The sequence below is a fragment of the Scyliorhinus torazame genome, chromosome 6 (assembly GCF_047496885.1).
Source record: "Scyliorhinus torazame isolate Kashiwa2021f chromosome 6, sScyTor2.1, whole genome shotgun sequence".
Lineage (NCBI taxonomy): Eukaryota > Metazoa > Chordata > Chondrichthyes > Carcharhiniformes > Scyliorhinidae > Scyliorhinus > Scyliorhinus torazame.
The window spans coordinates 105,405,670-105,428,156 of record NC_092712.1 but is presented as its reverse complement, the minus strand read 5'-3'; the positions used below and the strand labels follow the sequence as shown (position 1 = coordinate 105,428,156).

The following is a 22,487-nucleotide window of genomic DNA, read 5'->3' as shown; positions in this document are numbered from 1 at the left end:
TGGAAACTTAAATCTAGGACAAACAGAGTTATTATCTCTGGGTTGTTACCCGTGCCACGTACTAGCGAGACGAGGTATAAGGAGAGAGAGGAGTTGAACACCTGGCTACAGGGATGGTGCAGGAGGGAGGGTTTCAGATTTCTGGATAATTGGGGCGCATTCTGGGTTCGGTGGGATCTCTACAAACGGGATGGTCCCCTGGGGAGGGTTTAAACTAGTTCAGCAGGGGCTTGGGAACCTGAATTGTAGCTCCAGTATACAGGAGGTTGAGAGTAGTGAGGTCATGAGTAAGGTTTCAAAGTTGCAGGTGTGTACTGGCAGGCAGGAAGGTGGTTTGAAGTGTGTCTTCTTCAAAGCCAGGAGCATCCGGAATAAGGTGGGTGAACTTGCGGCATGGGTTGGTACATGGGACTTCAATGATGTGGCCATTTCGGAGACATGGATAGAGCAGAGACAGGAATGGTTGTTGCAGGTGCTGGGGTTTAGATATTTCAGTAAGCTCAGGGAAGGTGGTAAAAGAGGGGGAGGGGTGGCATTGATAGTCAAGGACAGTATTACGGTGGCAGAAAGGACATTTGATGAGGACTCGTCTACTGAGGTAGTATGGGCTGAGGTTAGAAACAGGAAAGGAGAGGTCACCCTGTTAGGAGTTTTCTATAGGCCTCCAAAAAGTTCCAGAGATGTAGAGGAAAAGATTGCAAAGATGCTTCTGGATAGGAGCGAAAGCAACAGGGTAGTTGTTATGGGGGACTTTAACTTTCCAAATATTGACTGGAAACGCTATAGTTCGAGTACTTTAGATGGGTCCGTTTTTGTCCAATGTATGCAGGAGGGTTTCCTGACACAGTATGCAGATAGGCGAATGAGAGGCGAGGCCATTTTGGATTTGGTACTGGGTAATGAACCAGGACAGGTGTTAGATTTGGAGGTAGGTGAGCACTTTGGTGATAGTGACCACAATTTGATTACGTTTACTTTAGTGATGGAAAGGGATAGGTATATACCGCAGGGCAAGAGTTATATCTGGGGGAAAGGCAATTATGATGCGATGAACATAGAACATAGAAAAATACAACACAGAACAGGCCCTTCGGCCCACGATGTTGTGCCGAACCTTTGTCCTAGATTAATCATAGATTATCATTGAATTTACAGTGCAGAAGGAGGCCATTCGGCCCTTTGAGTCTGCACCGGCTCTTGGAAAGAGCACCCTACCCAAACTCAACACCTCCACCCAACACCAAGGGCAATTTGGACATTAAGGGCAATTTATCATTGGCCAATTCACCTAACCCGCACATCTTTGGACTGTGGGAGGAAACCGGAGCACCCGGAGGAAACCCACGCAGACACGGGGAGGACGTGCAGACTCCGCACAGACAGTGACCCAAGCCGGAATCGAACCTGGGACCCTGGAGCTGTGAAGCAATTGTGCTATCCACAATGCTACCGTGCTGCCCTTAAGAACAAATAAATCTACACTATATCATTTTACCGTAATCCATGTACCTATCCAATAGCTGCTTGAAGGTCCCTAATGTTTCCGACTCAACTACTTCCACAGGCAGTGCATTCCATGCCCCCACTACTCTCTGGGTAAAGAACCTACCTCTGATATCCCTCCTATATCTTCCACCTTTCACCTTAAATTTATGTCCCCTTGTAATGGTTTGTTCCACCCGGGGAAAAAGTCTCTGACTGTCTACTCTATCTATTCCCCTGATCATCTTATAAACCTCTATCAAGTCGCCCCTCATCCTTCTCCGTTCTAATGAGAAAAGGCCTAGCACCCTCAACCTTTCCTCGTAAGACCTACTCTCCATTCCAGGCAACATCCTGGTAAATCTTCTTTGCACCTTTTCCAAAGCTTCCACATCCTTCCTAAAATGAAGCGACCAGAACTGTACACATTACTCCAAATGTGGCCTTACCAAAGTTTTGTACAGCTGCATCATCACCTCACGGCTCTTAAATTCAATCCCTCTGTTAATGAACGCGAGCACACCATAGGCCTTCTTCACAACTCTATCCACTTGAGTGGCAACTTTCAAAGATGTATGAACATAGACCCCAAGATCTCTCTGCTCCTACACATTGCCAAGAACTCTACTGTTAACCCTGTATTCCGCATTCATATTTGTCCTTCCAAAATGGACAACCTCACACTTTTCAGGGTTAAACTCCACCTGCCACTTCTCAGCCCAGCTCTGCATCCTATCTATGTCTCTTTGCAGCCGACAACAGCCCTCCTTACTATCCACAACTCCACTAATCTTCGAATCGTCTGCAAATTTACTGACCCACCCTTCAACTCCCTCATCCAAGTCATTAATGAAAATCACAAACAGCAGAGGACCCAGAACTGATCCCTGCGGTACGCCACTGGTAACTGGGATCCAGGCTGAATATTTGCCATCCACCACCACTCTCTGACTTCTATCGGTTAGCCAGTTCGTTATCCAACTGGCCAAGTTTCCCACTATCCCATGCCTCCTTACTTTCTGCATAAGCCTACCATGGGGAACTTTATCAAATGCCTTACTAAAATCCATGTACACTACATCCACTGCTTTACCTTCATCCACATGCTTGGTCACCTCCTCAAAGAATTCAATAAGACTTGTAAGGCAAGACCTACCCCTCACAAATCCGTGCTGACTATCCCTAATCAAGCAGTGTCTTTCCAGATGCTCAGAAATCCTATCCTTCAGTACCCTTTCCATTACTTTGCCTACCACCGAAGTAAGACTAACTGGCCTATAATTCCCAGGGTTATCCCTAGTTCCTTTTTTGAACAGGGGCACGACATTCGCCACTCTCCAATCCCCTGGTACCACCCCTGTTGACAGTGAGGACGAAAAGATCAACGGCTCTGCAATTTCATCTCTTGCTTCCCATAGAATCCTTGGATATATCCCGTCAGGCCCGGGGGACTTGTCTATCCTCAAGTTTTTCAAAATGCCCAACACATCTTCCTTCCTAACAAGTATTTCCTCGAGCTTACCAATCTGTTTCACACTGTCCTCTCCAACAATATTGCCCCTCTCATTTGTAAATACAGAAGAAAAGTACTCTTTCAAGACCTCTCCTATCTCTTCAGACTCAATACACAATCTCCCGCTACTGTCCTGGATCGGACCTACCCTCGCTCTAGTCATTCTCATATTTCTCACATATGTGTAAAAGGCCTTGGGGTTTTCCTTGATCCTACCCGCCAAAGATTGTTCATGCCCTCTCTTAGCTCTCCTAATCCCTTTCTTCAGTTCCCTCCTGGCTATCTTGTATCCCTCCAATGCCCTGTCTGAACCTTGTTTCCTCAGCCTTACATAAGTCACCTTTTTCCTCTTAACAAGACATTCAACCTCTCTTGTCAACCATAGTTCCCTCACTCGACCATCTCTTCCCTGCCTGACAGGGACATACATATCAAGGACACGTAGCACCTGTTCCTTGAACAAGTTCCACATTTCACTTGTGTCCTTCCCTGCCAGCCTATGTTCCCAACTTATGCACTTCAATTCTTGTCTGACAACATCGTATTTACCCTTCCCCCAATTGTAAACCTTGCCCTGTTGCACGTACCTATCCCTCTCCATTACTAAAGTGAAAGTCACAGAATTGTGTTCACTATCTCCAAAATGCTCCCCCACTAAAAAATCTATCACTTGCCCTGGTTCATTACCCAGTACTAAATCCAATATTGCCCCTCCTCTGGTCGGACAATCTACATACTGTGTTAGAAAAGCTTCCTGGACACACTGCACAACCACCACCCCATCCAAACTATTTGATCTAAAGAGTTTCCACTCAATATTTGGGAAGTTAAAGTCGCCCATGACGACTATCCTATGACTTCTGCACCTTTCCAAAATCTGTTTCCCAATCTGTTCCTCCACATCTCTGCTACTATTGGGGGGCCTATAGAAAACTCCTAACAAGGTGACTGCTTCTTTCCTATTTCTGACTTCAACCCATACTACCTCAGTAGGGTGATACTCCTCGAACTGCCTTTCTGCAGCTGTTATACTATCTCTAATTAATAATGCCACCCCCCCACCTCTTTTACCACCCTCCCTAATCTTATTGAAACATCTATAATCAGGGACCTCCAACAACCATTTCTGCTCCTCTTCTATCCAAGTTTCCGTGATGGCCACCACATCGTAGTCCCAAGTACCGATCCATGCCTTATGCCTTAAGTTCACCCACCTTATTCCTGATGCTTCTTGCGTTGAAGTATACACACTTCAACCCATCTCCGTGCCTGCAAGTACTCTCCTTTGTCAGTGTTCCCTTCCCCACTGCCTCATTACACGCTTTGGCGTCCTGAATATCGGCTACCTTAGTTGCTGGACTACAAATCCGGTTCCCATTCCCCTGCCAAATTAGTTTAAACCCTCCCGAAGAGTACTAGAAAACCTCCCTCCCAGGATATTGGTGCCCCTCTGGTTCAGATACAACCCGTCCTGCTTGTACAGGTCCCACCTTCCCCAGAATGCGCTCCAATTATCCAAATACCTGAAGCCCTCCCTCCTACACCATTCCTGCAGCCACGTGAGGCAAGACTTAGGATGCATCGGATGGAGAGGAAAACTGCAGGGTATGGGCACAATGGAAATGTGGAGCTTGTTCAAGGAACAGCTACTGCGTGTCCTTGATAAGTATGTACCTGTCAGGCAGGGAGGAAATGGTCGAGCAAGGGAACCGCGGTTTACTAACGCTGTCGAAACACTTGTCAAGAGGAAGAAGGAGGCTTATGTAAAGATGAGACATGAAGGTTCAGTTAGGGCGCTCAAGAGTTACAAGTTAGCTAGGAAGGACCTAAAGAGAGAGCTAAGAAGAGCCAGGAGGGGACATAAGAAGTCTTTGGCGGGTAGGATCAAGGATAACCCTAAAGCTTTCTATAGATATGTCAGGAATAAAAGAATGACTAGGGTAAGAGTAGGGCCAGTCAAGGACAGTAGCGGGAAGTTGTGCGTGGAGTCCGAGGAGATAGGAGAGCTGCTAAATGAATATTTTGTGTCAGTATTCACACAGGAAAAAGATAGTGTTGTCGAGGAGAATACTGAGATTCAGGCTAGAACAAAGAACAAAGAAATGTACAGCACAGGATCAGGCCCTTCGGCCCTCCAAGCCCGTGCCGACCATGCTGCCCAACTAAACTACAATCTTCCACACTTCCTGGGTCCGTATCCCTCTATTCCCATCCCATTCATGTATTTGTCAAAATGCCCCTTAAATGTCACTATCGTCCCTGCTTCAACCACCTCCTCCCGTAGCGAGTTCCAGGCATCCACTACCCTCAGTGTATAAAACTTGCCTCGTACATCTACACTAAACCTTGCCCCTCTCACCTTAAACCTATGCCCCCTAGTAATTGACCCCTCTACCCTGGGGAAAAGCCTCTGACTATCCACCCTATCTATGCCCCTCATAATTTTGTAGACCTCTATCAGGTCGCCCCTCAACCTCCGTCGTTCCAGTGAGAACAAACCGAGTTTATTCAACCGCTCCTCATAGCTAATGCCCTCCATACCAGGCAACATTCTGGTAAATCTCTTCTGCACCCTCTCTAAAGCCTCCACATCCTTCTGGTAGTGTGGCGACCAGAATTGAACACTATACTCCAAGTGTGGCCTAACTAAGGTTCTATACAGCTGCAACATGACTTGCCAATTCTTATACTCAATGCCCCGGCCAATGAAGGCAAGCATGCCATATGCCTTCCTGACTACCTTCTCCATCTGTGTTGCCCCTTTCAGTGACCTGTGGACCTGTACACCTAGATCTCTCTGACTTTCAATACTCTTGAGGGTTCTACCATTCACTGTATATTCCCTACCTGCATTAGACCTTCCAAAATGCATTACCTCACATTTGTCCGGATTAAACTCCTTCTGCCATCTCTCCGCCCAAGTCTCCAAACAATCTAAATCCTGCTGTATCCTCTGACAGTCCTCATCGCTATCCGCAATTCCACCAACCTTTGTGTCGTCTGCAAACTTACTAATCAGACCAGTTACATTTTCCTCCAAATCATTTATATATACTACGAACAGCAAAGGTCCCATCACTGATCCCTGCGGAACACCACTGGTCACAGCCCTCCAATTAGAAAAGCATCCTTCCATTGCTACTCTCTGCCTTCTATGATCTGGCCAGTTCTGTATCCACCTTGCCAGCTCACCCCTGATCCCGTTTGACTTCACCTTTTGTACTAGTCTACCATGAGGGACCTTGTCAAAGGCCTTACTGAAGTCCATATAGACAACATCCACTGCCCTACCTGCATCAATCATCTTTGTGACCTCCTCGAAAAACTCTATCAAGTTAGTGAGCCACGACCTCCCCTTCACAAAACCATGCTGCCTCTCACTAATACGTCCATTTGCTTCCAAATGGGAGTAGATCCTGTCTCGAAGAATTCTCTCCAGTAATTTCCCTACCACTGAAGTAAGGCTCACCGGCCTGTAGTTCCCTGGATTATCCTTGCTACCCTTCTTAAACAGAGGAACAACATTGGCTATTCCCCAGTCCTCCGGGACATCATCTGAAGACAGTGAGGATCCAAAGGTTTCTGTCAAGGCCTCAGCAATTTCCTCTCCAGCCTCCTTCAGTATTCTGGGGTAGATCCCATCAGACCCTGGGGACTTATTTACCTTAATATTTTTTAAGACGCCCAACACCTCGTCTTTTTGGATCTCAATGTGACCCAGGCTATCTACACACCCTTCTCCAGACTCAACATCTACCAATTCCTTCTCTTTGGTGAATACTGATGCAAAGTATTCATTTAGTACCTCGCCCATTTCCTCTGGCTCCACACATAGATTCCCTTGCCTATCCTTCAGTGGGCCAACCCTATCCCTGGCTACCCTCTTGCTTTTTATGTACGTGTAAAAAGCCTTGGGATTTTCCTTAACACTATTTGCCAATGACTTTTCGTGACCCCTTCTAGCCCTCCTGACTCCTTGCTTAAGTTCCTTCCTACTTTCCTTATATTCCACACAGGCTTCGTCTGTCCCCAGCCTTTTAGCCCTGACAAATGCCTCCTTTTTCTTTTTGACGAGGCCTACAATATCTCTCGTTATCCAAGGTTCTTGAAAATTGCCGTATTTATCCTTCTTCCTCACAGCAACATGCCGGTCCTGAATTCCTTTCAACTGACACTTGAAAGCCTCCCACATGTCAGATGTTGATTTGCCCTCAAACATCTGCCCCTAATCTATGTTCTTCAGTTCCCGCCTAATATTGTTATAATTAGCCTTCCCCCAATTTAGCACATTCGTCCTAGGACCACTCTTATCCTTGTCCACCAGCACTTTAAAACTTACTGAATTGTGGTCACTGTTCCCGAAATGCTCCCCTACTGAAACCTCTACCACCTGTCCGGGCTCATTCCCCAATACAAGGTCCAGCACCGCCCCTTCCCTAGTTGGACTGTCTACATATTGTTTTAAGAAGCCCTCCTGGATGCTCCTTACAAACTCTGCCCCATCTAAGCCCCTGGCACGAAGTGAGTCCCAGTCAATATTGGGGAAGTTGAAGTCTCCCATCACCACAACCCTGTTGTTTTTACTCTTTACCAAAATCTGTCTACCTATCTGCTCCTCTATCTCCCGCTGGCTGTTGGGAGGCCTGTAGTAAACCCCCAACATTGTGACTGCACCCTTCTTATTCCTGATCTCTACCCATATAGCCTCACTGCCCTCTGAAGTGTCCTCCCGTAGTACAGCTGTGATCTCCTGCCTAACCAGTAGCGCAACTCCTTTTACATCCCCCTCGGTCCCGCATGAAACATCTAAATCCTGGAACGTTTAGCTGCCAATCCTGCCCTTCCCTCAACCAGGTCTCTGTAATTGCAACAACACCATAGTTCCAAGTACTAATCCATGCTCTTAAGTTCATCTGCCTTACCCATATTACTTCTTGCATTAAAACATATGCACTTCAGGCGACCAGACCCGCTGTGTTCAGCAACTTCTCCCTGTTTAACTGCCTCAGAGCCACACTGCCCCTATTCCCTAGTTCTCCCTCAATGCTCTCACCTTCTGACCTATTGCTCCCGTGCCCACTCCCCTGCCATACTAGTTTAAACCCTCCCTTGTGACACTAGCAAACCTCGCGGCCAGGATATTTATGCCTCTCCAGTTTAGATGCAACCCGTCCTTCTTACATAGGTCACACCTGCCCCGGAAGAGCTCCCAGTGATCCAGATAACGGAAACCCTCCCTCCTACACCAGCTGTTTAGCCACGTGTTTAACTGCTCTGTCTTCCTATTTCTAGCCTCACTGGCACGTGGCACAGGGAGTAATCCCGAGATTACAACCCTAGAGGTCCTGTCTTTTAACTTTCTGCCTAGCTCCCTGAACTCCTGCTGCAGGACCTTATGCCCCTTCCTGCCTATGTCATTAGTACCAATATGTACAACGACTTCTGCCTGTTTGCCCTCCCCTTCAGGATGCCCTCTACCTGTTCGGAGACATGCTGGACCCTGGCACCAGGGAGGCAACATACCATCCTGGAGTCTCTTTCACGTCCACAGAAGCGCCTATCTGTGCCCCTGACTATAGAGTCCCCTATTACTATTGCTCTTCTGCGCTTTGACCCTCCCTTCTGAACATCAGAGCCAGCCGTGGTGCCACTGCTCTGGCTGCTGCTGTTTTCCCCTGATAAGCTATCCCCCCTGACAGTATCCAAAGGGGTATACCTGTTCGAGAGGGGGACAACCACAGGGGATTCCTGCACTGACTGCCTGCCGTTTCTGGTGGTCACCCATTTCTCTGTCTGCACCTTAGCTGTGACCACATTTATATAAGTGTGATCTATGACGCTTTCCGCCACCTGCATGCTCCTAAGTGCATCCAATTGCTGCTCCAACCGAACCATGCAGTCTGTGAGGAGCTCCGGTTGGGTGCACCTTCTGCAGATGAAGCCATCCGGGACGCTGGAAGCCTCCCGGACCTGCCACATTTCACAGTCAGAGCACTGCACCCCTCTAACTGACATTGCGTCAATTAATTAGTAAATTAAAATTAAAAGTTAAATTTTTTTTTTTAAAGTTACTGTTAACTATCTGTTTCCTAGCACTAGATTTCTACTATAAATGTGAAAGCTAAATATAGTACTCTCCGATCTCTGGCTTAGATACCCCTCTAAATTATAATTAAGTAATTATGTTTAATTAGTTACCAATGCTTAATTTTTTTAATTTAGTGTAGATTCCCAACCAGCCACTCAGGTCACAGCTTTTCTGTGATGTCACTTCAGTTTCCCCCCCCCCACACACACACACAATTTGAAAAGGTAATAAAAGTAAAAATGAGTAAAAATCACTGACTTACCTTCTTACCTTCTGAGGGTCTCAGATGTTCTCAGGTTCTCTCCCTGACAGAGACTGCTCCTCCTCCTCCGAACGGCTCCCAAAACTAGGCCGCGATCTTTTAAAATCTCCGCTCCGACTCGCAGCTCCCGCGCTTTTTAAATCTCCGCTCCGACTCGCAGCTCCCGCGCTTTTTAAATCTCCGCTCCGACTTGCAGCTCCCGCTCTTTTTAAATCTCTGCTCCGACTCGCAGCTCCCGCGCTTTTTAAATCTCCGCTCCAACTCTCAGCTCCTGCTCTTTTTAAATCTCCGCTCCGACGCGCAGCTCCCGCTCTTTTTAAATCTCTGCTCCGACTCTCAGCTCCTGCTCTTTTTAAATCTCAGCTCCGACTCGCAGCTCCCGCTCTTTTTAAATCTCTGCTCCGACTCGCAGCTCCCGCTCTTTTTAAAACTCCGCTCCGACTCGAATCTCCCGCTCTTTTTAAATCTCTGCTCCAACTCGCAGCTCCCGTGCTTTTCAAATCTCCCGGCTGTCTCTCCTCCCGTGCTGTTTTCACTGTCCTGGCTGTCTCTCCTCTCGCGCTGTTTTCACTGTCCCGGCTGCCTCTCCTCTCGCGCTGTTTTCAATGTCCTGGCTGTCTCTCCTCTCGTGCTGTTGTCACTGTCCTGGCTGTCTCTCCTCTCGCGCTGTTTTCACTGTCCCGGCTGTCTCTCCTCTTGCGCTGTTTTCACTGTCCCGGCTGTCTCTCCTCTCGCGCTGTTTTCAATGTCCCGGCTGTCTCTCCTCCCGTGCTGTTTTCAATGTCCAAAGTACTAGACTAGAAGGGCTTGAGGTTCATAAGGAGGAGGTGTTAGCAATTCTGGAAAGTGTGAAAATAGATAAGTCCCCTGAGCCGGATGGGATTTATCCTAGGATTCTCTGGGAAGCTAGGGAGGAGATTGCTGAGCCTTTGGCTTTGATCTTCAAGTCATCGTTGTCTACAGGAATAGTGCCAGAAAACTGGAGGATAGCAAATGTTGTCCCCTTGTTCAAGAAGGGAAGTAGAGACAATCCCGGTAACTATAGGCCAGTGAGCCTTACTTCTGTTGTGGGCAAAATCTTGGAAAGGTTTATAAGAGATAGGATGTATAATCATCTGGAAAGGAATAATTTGATTAGAGATAGTCAACACGGTTTTGTGAAGGGTAGGTCGTGCCTCACAAACCTTATTGAGTTCTTTGAGAAGGTGACCAAACAGGTGGATGAGGGTAAAGCAGTTGATGTGGTGCATATGGATTTCAGTAAAGCGTTTGATATGGTTCCCCACGGTAGGCTACTGCAGAAAATACGGAGGCATGGGATTCAGGGTGATTTAGCAGTTTGGATCAGAAATTGGCTAGCTGGAAGAAGACAAAGGGTGGTGGTTGATGGGAAATGTTCAAACTGGAGTCCAGTTACTACTGGTGTACCACAAGGATCTGTTTTGGGGCCACTGCTGTTTGTCATTTTTTTAAATGACCTGGAGGAGGGCGTAGAAGAATGGGTGAGTAAATTTGCAGATGACACTAAAGTCGGTAGAGTTGTGGACAGTGCGGAAGGATGTTACAAGTTACAGAGGGACATAGATAAACTGCAGCGCTGGGCTGAGAGGTGGCAAATGGAGTTTAATGCAGAAAAGTGTGAGGTGATTCATTTTGGAAGGAATAAACGGAAGACAGAGTACTGGGCTAATGGTAAGATTCTTGGCAGTGTGGATGAGCAGAGAGATCTCGGTGTCCATGTACATAGATCCCTGAAAGTTGCCACCCAGGTTGAGAAGGTTGTTAAGAAGGCGTATGGTGTGTTAGCTTTTATTGGTAGAGGGATTGAGTTTCGGAGCCATGAGGTCATGTTGCAGCTGTACAAAACTCTGGTGGGGCCGCATTTGGAGTATTGCGTGCAATTCTAGTTGCCACATTATAGGAAGGATGTAGAAGCATTGGAAAGGGTGCAGAGGAGATTTACCAGAATATTGCCTGGTATGGAGGGAAGATCTTATGAGGAAAGGCTGAGGGACTTGAGGCTGTTTTCGTTAGAGAGAAGAAGATTAAGAGGTGACTTAATTGAGGCATACAAGATGATCAGAGGATTGGATAGGGTGGACAGTGAGAGCCTTTTACCTCGGATGGTGATGTCTAGCACGAGAGGACATAGCTTTAAATTGAGGGGAGATAGATATACGACAGATGTCAGAGGTAGGTTCTTTACTCAGAGAGTAGTAAGGGCGTGGAATGCCCTGCCTGCAACAGTAGTGGACTCGCCAACACTAAGGGCATTCAATTGGTCATTGGATAGACATATGGATGATAAGGGAACAGTGTAGATGGGCTTTAGAGTGGTTTCACAGGTCGGCGCAACATCGAGGGCCGAAGGGCATGTACTGCGCTGTAATGTTCTATGTTCTATATTCTACGCCCTGAAAGGTGAGGGTCACTACGCAGTATCCCCGGATTTGCACGGTATGGGATCCAGAGGCCAGGGAGATTTTCTGGGTGATGGGGAGTACCGGGAGGGAGCAGCGCCTTACTGTAGCAGGGTGGATGAAGCTCTCTGTGCTCCCGGAGTCAAAGAGGCAGGTCGTCTCGTGCCAGTTGATCTTTACCGTCGTCGTAGCGGTCGCGAGGTTGCGGAGCCGAGACTGATCAAGGATGATGGAGGCGAGCTGCGGAAGATGTTGCGAAGTTCAGGGCTAATCAGCGATAGTGGATGCATCGGCGGTCCGCGAACGGGGTCCTGAGGCGCAGTCCAAGATAGCGCCAAAGATGGCGGCGCCCACGGGGTGCACATGGTGGACAGCATCAAAGATGGCGGCGCCCACGGGCCACACGTGGCTTGTGTTGAAGAAGGTGGCGGCGCCCCTGGATCACACGTGGGGGGTGTAGCAATGCCGGGCCTGGAAACAGAGGCGACCGACCGGGCTTGGCAAATGGAAACAAAGTGGCCCTTCTTCCCGCACCCATTGCAGGTCGCGCTTCGTGCCGGGCAGCGCTGCCTGGGATGTTTGCTCTGGCCACAAAAATAACATTTGGGCACTCCGGAGTTGGCTGGCTGCCGTGCGGCGCAGGCTTGCCGTGTAATCGAGTCGGCAGCTGGTGGGGCCCACGATGCCCACGAGGGTGCCGCGCGGTCGGAGGTGTAGGCCTCCAGATTACGGGAGGCCACTTCTAGGGAATTAGCAAGCTGCTAGGTCGAGCGTACCCCCTTCTAATAGCCGCTGGCGAACGTAAGTAGACTTAATGCACGTGACATAAGCATCTCTGATTAGTAGTTTGGTGTGTTGGACTGCCGAAACTGCCTGGCCGGTACAGTTCCTACCGAGAATCAGTAGAGCCCACAAGAAATTGTCTTGAGACTGCCCCGGGAGTTGCCGTCTCCTGGCCAGGAGGTGCCTGGCATACACTTGATTCACAGAGTTGATGTACCTTTATTAGCACCATTGCTTCTGTGTAGGTGAGCGCGTTCCGGATGAGGGGAAAAACTTGACGGCTCACCCATGAGTAGAGGACCTGGAGCTTCTCTAGGTCCGAGAGTTCTTCAGTGGCTGCTCTGAGGTAGCCTTCAAAGCAGGCTAGCCAGTGCTCGAAGGTTGACGTGGCATCGGCTGCATGAGAGTTCAGCTCCAGGCGATCAGGCTTGATTAAGATGTTCATCTTTTAAAATCTTGTGCAATAAATTGATGTACCGTCAATTACCACAAGACGAGACTGGTGAAACAATCGAGGCTTTATTGCACAAGATGTTGTGCCTCCTGCAGCTGGAACCAGAATGGGAGCAACGCAGGAGAGCATTCACTTTTATACGTTGCCTGCTGGGAGGAGCCAGCAGGATGGGATTTACTGTGGTACCTGTAATACAGTGGCAGTACCGTAATACATGTAGTGTGTTACCAGTGTTTACCACAGTAACTCCATTATTCAAAAAGGGAGGGAGACAGAAAGCAGGAAGCTACAGGCCAGTTAGCCTAAGTTGTCATAGGAAAAAGGTTAGAATCCATTATTAAAGATGTTATGGCAGGACACTTGGAAAAATTCAAGACAATCAGGCAGAGTCAACATGGTTTTGTGAAATCATGTTTAACCAATTTATTGGAGTGCTTGCTGTGGATATTGGCTAGCTAACAGGAAATAGAGAGTAGCCTTTTTCTGGTTGGCAGGATGTGATGAGTGGTGTGCCACAGGAATCAGTGTTGGGGTGTCAACCTTTTACAATTCATATAAATGAGTTTGAAGAAGGGACTAAAGGTCTAAATTTGCTGATGACACAGGTAGGTAGGAAAGTAAGTTGTGAAGAGAACATAAGGAGGCTACAGAGAGACATGGATAGGTAAAGAGAGATGGCAAAGATCTGGCAAATGGTGATTATTATGACCAAATGTGAAATTGTCCATTTTGGCAGAAAAAATAAAAAATGTTATCTAAATGATGAGAAATTGAAGAGATTCAGAAGGATCTTGTGTCCTGGTGTATGAATCCAAAAGGCTAATATGCAGGTGCTGCAAGTAATTACGGAAGCTAATAGAATATTATTGTTTATTGCAAGGAGAATTGATTGCAAAAGTGGGGATGTTACGCTGCAGGTGGACAGGACATTTGTGACACCAGTACTGTGTACAGTATTGGCCTCCTTATTCAAGGAAGAATGTAAATGTGTTAGAAGCAGTTCAGAAAAGGTTTTCTAGACTAATACCAGAAATGTTGCCTCATGAGGAAAGGTTAGACAGGTTAGATTTGTATCCACTAGCGTTTAGAAGAGTCGACTTGATAGGAACGTAAGATCTTGAAGGTTTTTGACAGGATGGATGAGGAGAAGATGTTTCCTCTTGTGGAGTAATCTACAACTAAGGGTCACTGTTAAAAATAGGGTATCACCCATTTAAGACACAGATGAGGGGAAAAAAAATTCCCAGAGCGACATGAGTCTTTGGAACTCTCTTCCTCAAAAGGTAGCAGAGTCTTTGAATACTTTTGAGGCTGAGCTCGATAGATTCTTGATCAGCAAGGGGACGAAAGGTTATCAGGAGAAGGCAGGAATCTAGAGTTGAGGATACAATCAGGTCAGCCAAGATCTTATTGAATGGCAGAGCAGGCTCAAGGGGCCAAGAGCTTTATTCCTGCACCTAATACGTATTTTTGTAACTGCTCATTTGGCATGGTGCTTCTCTAATCTGGAGCTGTAGAGTTGTAGCCTGTCAGTACATAAGGTAATATTTTCACAAAATAGTTTAAAAATACAGATATTTTCATCTATATCATGTATTTTTATCTTTAATGTGCAAACTTTAATAATTGAATCTTGAAAGTTACTATCATGTTTTGTTTTTGTTGGCATCTGGCGTCAGACCAATTTTGAAGGATCAACATGGATCTCAGTGGGGAAAAGTTTGGGAGCATTGCCCTAGGCTAATTTACTGCCAACACATGCCCTCCTTCCCACCATGTTTTCCCTTACAGCCTGCATACCAACTCACCCTAAATCTGCCAAGGGCAAGCCTCAGGGGTTATGCTGAGCTGAAGCAAAATAAAGTTCCAAATATCTAGGACAGACTTCACCAGATATAAAAAACACTTACCTTTATGAAAGATCATTCAATACATTATAACCCCCTCAAATATGTCATCCTTTATAAAAATAAACATTTGTATTCATAACCTCACATCAAAAACACCTTTAACAACTTATTTGAGCTGTCAATCAAACTGTTAATTTAAAGCTCTCCCACTATGATGATGACAGGTTGTGAGAAGCAACAAGCAGTAATAATGTTTAACGATAGAACTTAAGGTTGTCGCAACAAACAGCTATTGAAACTGCGAGCACAGATTTTTTTCAACTTAGATGCAGGCAGTGTTTTCCATTTTTAAAGCACTGGCTATTTTAATAATTTCACATCTTGGCAGTGCTACAGATCTAATCCGCCTTCATGAGCATTTACCCTAATCTATAAATTTGTAACTCACACACTGCAGGACAAGGCCCTTGCTCCAGCACAAGTAGGGACTGTTTGAACTCAGAAAAAGTAGCTCTGCGGAGTTCAGTGTTACCTGATATGAGAGTCACATCGCATGTCTCCCCACACCCCTTGGCGAAAATAGGATCTGTTGAAAATGGGGACACCACTTCCAGTTCCGTGTCCTGCCACAATTTTTAAAGGTCCATGGAGTCTCCACAGCTCTATGCAAATCTAGGCCTGTACAACATATTCAGCCTGGATTTTCTTATCGCACAATTGACGGAAAGCCACTAAAGTGAATGTGCTAGCATCAGTGTTAAAATCAGAAAATTAATTCTCCAGCAAATAAAGCAAAATGTTGGTCTAATCATTATGTGGAAACTTGATGATTAAAGGCACTGTGATTTATGACTATTATGTTCTTTGACTAATGCAGCTTCTTGATCCTCCGGAGTGTGGCAATGGATTTGTAGAGGCAGGAGAAGAATGCGACTGTGGCTCACAAACTGTAAGTACCAACATTCGAGCCCAACACTCTGTATGCTTCTTCTTCATGAAATGTGTCAGTAAATTTGCTGAGTAATTGTAATCTGTTTTTATTCTGAAAGTTGAAGTAATAATTTGTTAAAGAGGAAAGTGTATGTGGAATCCATCTGTGTTATTGCAAAGCTAGGCTAGTGATAGCGGCAACACGAAAACCTCCCATGCATTTCAGATTGATTGCAGAAGCATGAGTTTATCAGTCCAAATTGACTTGATGCTCCAGAGTGGCTTAACTACAGGAGAAATTTAACTCCCAAGTACTCATGGGTTGGGGGCTGGTTGGGAAGTAATATTTTGTTAAATCTCAAACCTGACCACAGCTTACCTCCTTCTAGTTTTAAGAGAAGCCAGTAAGAGACAGATAATTGGACCAGTGTCAGCAGGTCAGGTTCTCAGTAAAATCTTCTGTGGATTCTCTGTACCTCCATTTTAAGAAGATTTTTATTATCAACTCATGGAAGCTGTTTTCCCAGGGGAAATACATCAGGTAAAAGGAGGCAATAAAAATCAGAGCCTCAAGGGATTCATTTTAGTGCTTGTGAGCCAGGAGTGTTTCAACTAGACCCAACAGGTCAATCTCTTTGCACAACCCACAGTTGGCCAATTTAACTAGCCCAATGGTCTTGACTCCTCCACCTCCTGATCTCTGAGTATCCCCAAACTCTGATTATGAAACCCCCCCTAACGATCTTTAACTCTCCCTTACCTGGTCTTCAACACCCTACATATCCCTAATCTCTGACTATCCCTATCCCCCAGTAATTTACTACATACCCCCCAAAACCACCAGCTCTCCACCCCCGAACCAACTGCCGTCTCCCCAATGCACATCTGCCCAGCAATCTCCTTTTGTCCTTCCAGCCTAAAATTTTCTCTTCACTGTCTTCACTGTCTTCAGCCCTCAGGAAGCCGGATTGATGCTGGTGTAATGTTATTTGCTCTTACAACATTGTTATAAGCTGCATGAGACCTATGGGGTAAAAGCAATTAGCCTCCCCATGAGCCTTGTGAATATGAGCTCCACGGGTGAGGAGCAGGGAGCCCTTGAACATTTTAATAACCTGTCATATAAACGTCGGCCAGTTTTGGTACTGACACCTCAGGCCTGGCTGGAATCTGGAGAGTATTAACTTTGTCATAAAACGAGTTTCTGTTATCCACTCACCTCTGACTCGTCTGTGGTTACTAAAAATATTTAACTACATCTGAGGTTAGGGCAGCACAGTGGCACAGTGGTTAGCACTGCTGCATCACAGTGCCGAGGTCCCAAGTCTGGTCCTGGCTCTGGGCCACTGTCCGTGTGGAGTTTGCACATTCTCCCCGTGTTTCTGTGGGTTTCGCGCCCACAACCCCAAAAATGTGCAGGGTAGGTTGATTGGCCCTCAATTGGAAAAAATGAATTGGGTACTCTAAATGTATTGGGGGAAAAACTACATCTGAGGTGGTGTTCTGCTGTGAACCTTGTGATAGTGCCTTTGGCTTCCCAATTGAGGTTCATAGTACTCTATTCCGCTTTTCCTGACAGCATTCTATTCCTGCCCGTCTCTGCGCTGTGTTTTCGAACCTTCATGGTTCTATCAACTTGTTTACATGCAGTTTCTTTTAAGGGTCTGGCCTCCCCCCCAAGGCTTCAACTACTATCTTTCCTGACTGTAGCCCTTCAGCACAGCTCTGCCTCCTTAACCTCACATGGTAATGATCTGGCGAACCTGCATGGATTCGGCACCACTAGCCTCCCAGCATGGCTCCGCCTCCTACCTGGTGTCTCCTGCTCTGAGTTCTCCTTTCAGATTCTTTTGTTATTCGACCAGACATACCTCGGCCAGGCTGCACTAGCTGTGGGTGGTAAACAAAATACACTCACGCTGTTTGCAGAATCGTTCTGATGAGCCGATACGAGTATTCTGTTGGCTGTGCCAAATTGTTGTGTTGGACTTCTACCAACTAACCAAAGGAGACCCAAGGACAGGTTACAACCATTTATTCATTATTCAAGCAGGGAGGGAACTAACCAATAGAAACCTCTGAAGCAGCACTCTCCTTTAATATAGCTTACACCTCTCATGCAGCTGCCACAGGGAGAGCATTCTAATCCAGTTCTCTCCACAAAGTCACAGATACAGACTGCTTATATAGTTAGTCAGTACAGAGAAGATTGTTTAATTTTCAATCTTGTATTATTAAACCTTTCACCCAAAACCTTGGCTGTTATCTCCTAGCTAAAGACTGTCTGTTGTTCCAACAAGCAAACAGCCTTGCTGGTGAGTTCTACTGATTTTAGGTCCTTGAGGTAGAGCATTTGACTAGCATGTGCTCTTTACCCTAATGCAGAGGTGCTCGATCTATCCCTTCTTTTTTACTAAATATATTAATTTACCCTTACACTGGTACACCTCTTATGTCATGTCATGGCTGCCTCAAATACTATGCCGAAACATCAAGGTTGGGATTTTCTGCTCCCATCAGAGGCGGGCGGTAGCGGGAAATATTGTGAGAGAGAAAAATCAGTTATACGTCAGCAGGAAAACAGGTTGTGATCGTGCACTCCTGCCTTTGGTGACAGCGCACATTTCCCACTGTGCCATATCAGGAACATAATTAATCCAGTTGAATGCCATGCATACTTAATATCAAACCTGTCAGAATCAGCACCCTCGTTGGATCAAAAGAGCACGGTGATGCCTAATTAGACCAGTGTGTTTCACAATGATACATAGGTGACGTGCAACTGGTGACCTGCACTTTGTTTGTGACTTCGTAGTTTGTTCACATACCTTGCATCGCACAGTACTCGCAGCACCTTGACCTCGATGTTGAGAGGTGGTGGAGACTTAGAGCAGCTCAGACACAGATCTCCTGAATTGGTGTGAAGTTTGAACTTTCATTGAGTAAAGTTGCAAAGCAACAGCCAGGCTTCTGGCACTTGGTCTGGCAGGCAGCCTGAGGCAAAAATGTGGTCGCTGACCTAACATCTGAATGTGAGCCTGCAAAGCCTTCAGCGAGGTGAGGAGGAGGTGCTTGCCAATGGCTGTCGAGGGGACCAGCAACCAACCAAAAAGAGTCCAACAGGCCAGAAAGATAGCAGCAGCAGTTGCCAGGAGCATACGTGGTCGTCAAGGTTAGAGTGCCCCAGCCACCCGAATGAGAGTTGAGAAGTAAACAGAGTAACAGTCAGGAGGTGTGAAGACCACACAAGTGCAGGCATTGTGTCTCAGGGAAACTGGGCGCAGTTGCCAGCGGGAGTAGGCAAATCATCAGAACCAAAGCCCAACTAAAATAGACTATTTTCTAAATGGGAAAAGGCTCAGGAAATCAGAAGCACAAAGGGACTTGGGAGTCCTAGTTCAGGATTCTCTTAAGGTTAATGTGCAAGTTCAGTCGGCAGTTAAGAAGGCAAAGACAATGTTAGCATTTATGTCGAGAGGGCTAGAATACAAGAACAGAGATGTACTTCTGAGGCTGTATAACACTCTGGTCAGACCCCATTTGGAGTATTGTGAGCAGTTTTGGGCCCGTATCTGAAGAAGCATGTTCAGGCCTTGGAAAGTGTCCAGAGGAGGTTCACAAGAATGATCCCCGGAATGAAGAGCTTTTCTTTTAAGGAACGGTTGAGGACTCTGGGTCTGTACTCCTGGGAGCTTAGAAGGATGAGGGTGGTGGTGGTGGTGGGGGGGGGGGGGGCGTTCTTATTGAAACTTACAGGATACTGAACCTGTTAGTGTCTGTTCTCAGACTTTTGTATCTCCTACCCAATGGAAGAGGTTGGAAGAGAGAATAACCCAGGTGTGAGGGGTCTTTGATTATGCTGCCCGCTTTCCCAAGGCAATGGGAGGTGTAGACAGAGTCAACGGATGAGAAGTGAGTTCGCATGATGGACTGGGCTGTGTTCACGACTCTGTAGTATCTTATGGTCTTGGGCCGAGCAGTTGCCATACCAGGCTGTGATGCACCCAGATAGGATGCTTTCTATGGTGCATCTGTAAAAATTGGTAAGAGTCAAAGTGGAAATGCCGAATTTTCTTAATTTCTTGAGGAAGTATTGGCGCTGTTGTGATTTCTAGCATCAACATGGGTGGACCAGGACAGGTTGTTGGTGATGTGCACACCAAGAAATTTGAAGCTGTCAACCATCTCCACCTTGGCACCATTGAGGCAGACAGGGTTGTGTACGATACTTCGCTTCCTGAAGTCAAGAACTACCTTCTTAGTTTTGCTGATGTGAAGGGAAAGATTGCTGTTGTTACACCACTCCACTAGGTTCTCTATCTCCCTCCTGTTTTCTGACTCATCGTCATTCAAGATCGAACCCCTGCGGTCATGTCATCAGCAAATTTGTAGATGGAGTTGGAGCCAAATTTTGTCACACAGTCGTGTGTGTATAGGACTTACAGTAGGGTTCACTGTACCTCGGTACATGTGACAATAAATCCAAATCCAAGTTGGCTCCTCTCACATAGCCACTGATAGTTGTCACCAATGCCTACACAATGAAGTGCAGCTCCTGGAGCAATGCACGATCTATATTCTGGACCAAGGTATTATCTCAGACTGAACGCAAATGTGCTCCTCCATTGTATATTTCAATCATAGAAATCCTACACTGCAGGAGGAGACCATTCGGCCAATCGGGTCTGCACCAGTCCTCTGAAAGAGCACCCTACCTAGGCCAAATCCCTCTAACCCTACCTAACCTTTGGACACGAAGGGACAATTTAGCAAGGCCAATCCATCTAACCTGTTGTTGGTGTTTTGAAATATCCTGGTTTGCAAGACAGCTAGGCTTTTGGAGCTCGAGGTGCTGTTAAAGCATCGTAAAGGTTTGGGCTAACAGGCTTTTATTTATATTAAGAGGGTTCACTGTGGAGTAGTTAATTAGAGACATTGGGCACAATTCTCCCTATGGGAGAATCGCCGTTCGCGCCATTTTTCCCGCGGCGCCAGTCCGACGCCGGCAGGCGATTCTCCGAGGAGTGGAGAAACGCCGGCATTTGTGCCGGCGCGTTTGGCGTGGTGCCGTGCCGCCCATTCTCTGTCCTTGATGGGCCGAGCGGCCATGTGGAAATGGCAGAGTCCCGCCGGCGCCGTTTGCATCTGGTCGCTGCCGGCGGGAAGTCTGCGCGAAGGGTCAGGGGGGGGGGGGAAAGCGCTCCTGTGGGGGGGGGGGGGAGCGCTCCTTCACTGGGGGGGCCTCCGATGGGGTCTGGCCCGCAAGCCCCACCGATCGGCGGGCCGGCCTCTCCAGCCCCGGCCCTATTTTATTACGCGGCCGGCCCCTGAACCCCCACGCCATGTTGTGTCGGGGCTGGCGCGCTGAGGAAGTCCCCCGCGCATGCGCGGGTTGGCGCGGCGCCCATTTGGCGCCGGGAAGGGAGGCTGGAGCAGCGTGAACCCTGTGGGGGCCAGAATTGGCAGTCCCCGTACCCATTTCGCGCGGTCGTGAGAAGCGACGGCGTCCACGACGGCGCAAACACTCTGTCTCCATTCCTGAGAATCGCGCCCATTGTGTTCAGCTTAGCAAGATGACAGATGACATAGTTATTGAGAGGGGCCAGGGGTTGATGCAGTCAGGTGTCAAGGTTCAGTTTTTGGGTTTTTGGCTGGAGTGTGAGCTGAGAGATTCTGCATTATGCTGAAAGGGTTTCAGGTCTCTTCCTTTAACCAGTCACAGAAGATCTCTCCTTCTCAAAGTGGAGTATTCAAGACATCTCTATGCAGTAAGTATTTCTTAGTGCTATCTGTATTTAAAAGTGGATTGAAATCTGAGATGGTTTTGTTGTTTGAGTTGAAATAAAGATATCAGTTTGGGGTTATTGTGTCATTGTATTGATTATCATTGTTTATGGGCTAATTCTAAGCTATTTTCTTGTGTGATATTCAGGATGTTTTAATACTGTGTCAGTAATAAAGTTTGTTTTAGTATACCACGGGTGGGATTCTCGGTCGGCTGACGCCAAAATCGGGAAACGCGATTGGACGGAACATCAGTCTTGACGGCGAAATTGTGGTGGGTCAAATCGCAATTCTCCTGCCGCCGAGGACCCGGGTTCTATCCCGGCCCTGGGTCACTGTCCATGTGGAGTTTGCACATTCTCCCCGTGTCTGTGTGGATCTCAGCCCCACAAACCCAAAGATGTGCAGGGTAGGTGGATTGACCATGCTACAAATTGCCCTTTAATTGGAAAAAAAGAATTAGGTACTTAAAATTTTTATTTTTTTTAAAATCTCAATTCTCCGGTGTCCCGACAGCAGTGTCAATGCGTTCCACTCCACAGTAAATGCTTTGGCATATCATTAGCGGGCCTGACCTGGTATTCTCCAGGGCCTCCACGATTCTCCGCCTCCACCAGAGGGAATTCCCGATGGTGAGGTTCACTTGTGCTTTGAAAAATTGTGAAACCGGCACTGTTGCTGCTGAGGGGAGAGAGGGGGGTATGGAAAGTGCCCAACATCGCTATAGTGTGCTGACAGTTGTGCCGCAGGCTGGGCAGCTTCGGCCAGGACCGGGGGGAGTAGCGTGGGGTGGGCTGTGGGGTCGAAGTGGATGGGCAAAGAACACCATTGCCACAGCTTTCAAGGCAGCCATGCAGCCGCGCATGCCGCTGACTGCCCACTGTGAACTTGGGTCGTATGGGTATCCCCCCAGACCACCCC

General features: G+C 47.1%; 1 protein-coding gene across 10 annotated transcripts in view; it reads left to right on the top strand.

The window, feature by feature from the left end:
- adam22 (ADAM metallopeptidase domain 22) overlaps positions 1–22,487 on the top strand; it is a 588,297-nt gene that overhangs the window by 365,349 nt on the left and 200,461 nt on the right. For all 10 annotated transcript variants that reach the window (XM_072508619.1, XM_072508628.1, XM_072508623.1 and 7 more), the window contains exon 16: positions 15,730–15,801. In XM_072508619.1, the coding sequence (XP_072364720.1) occupies positions 15,730–15,801 (72 nt within the window). The remainder of the gene's footprint in view (positions 1–15,729; positions 15,802–22,487) is intronic.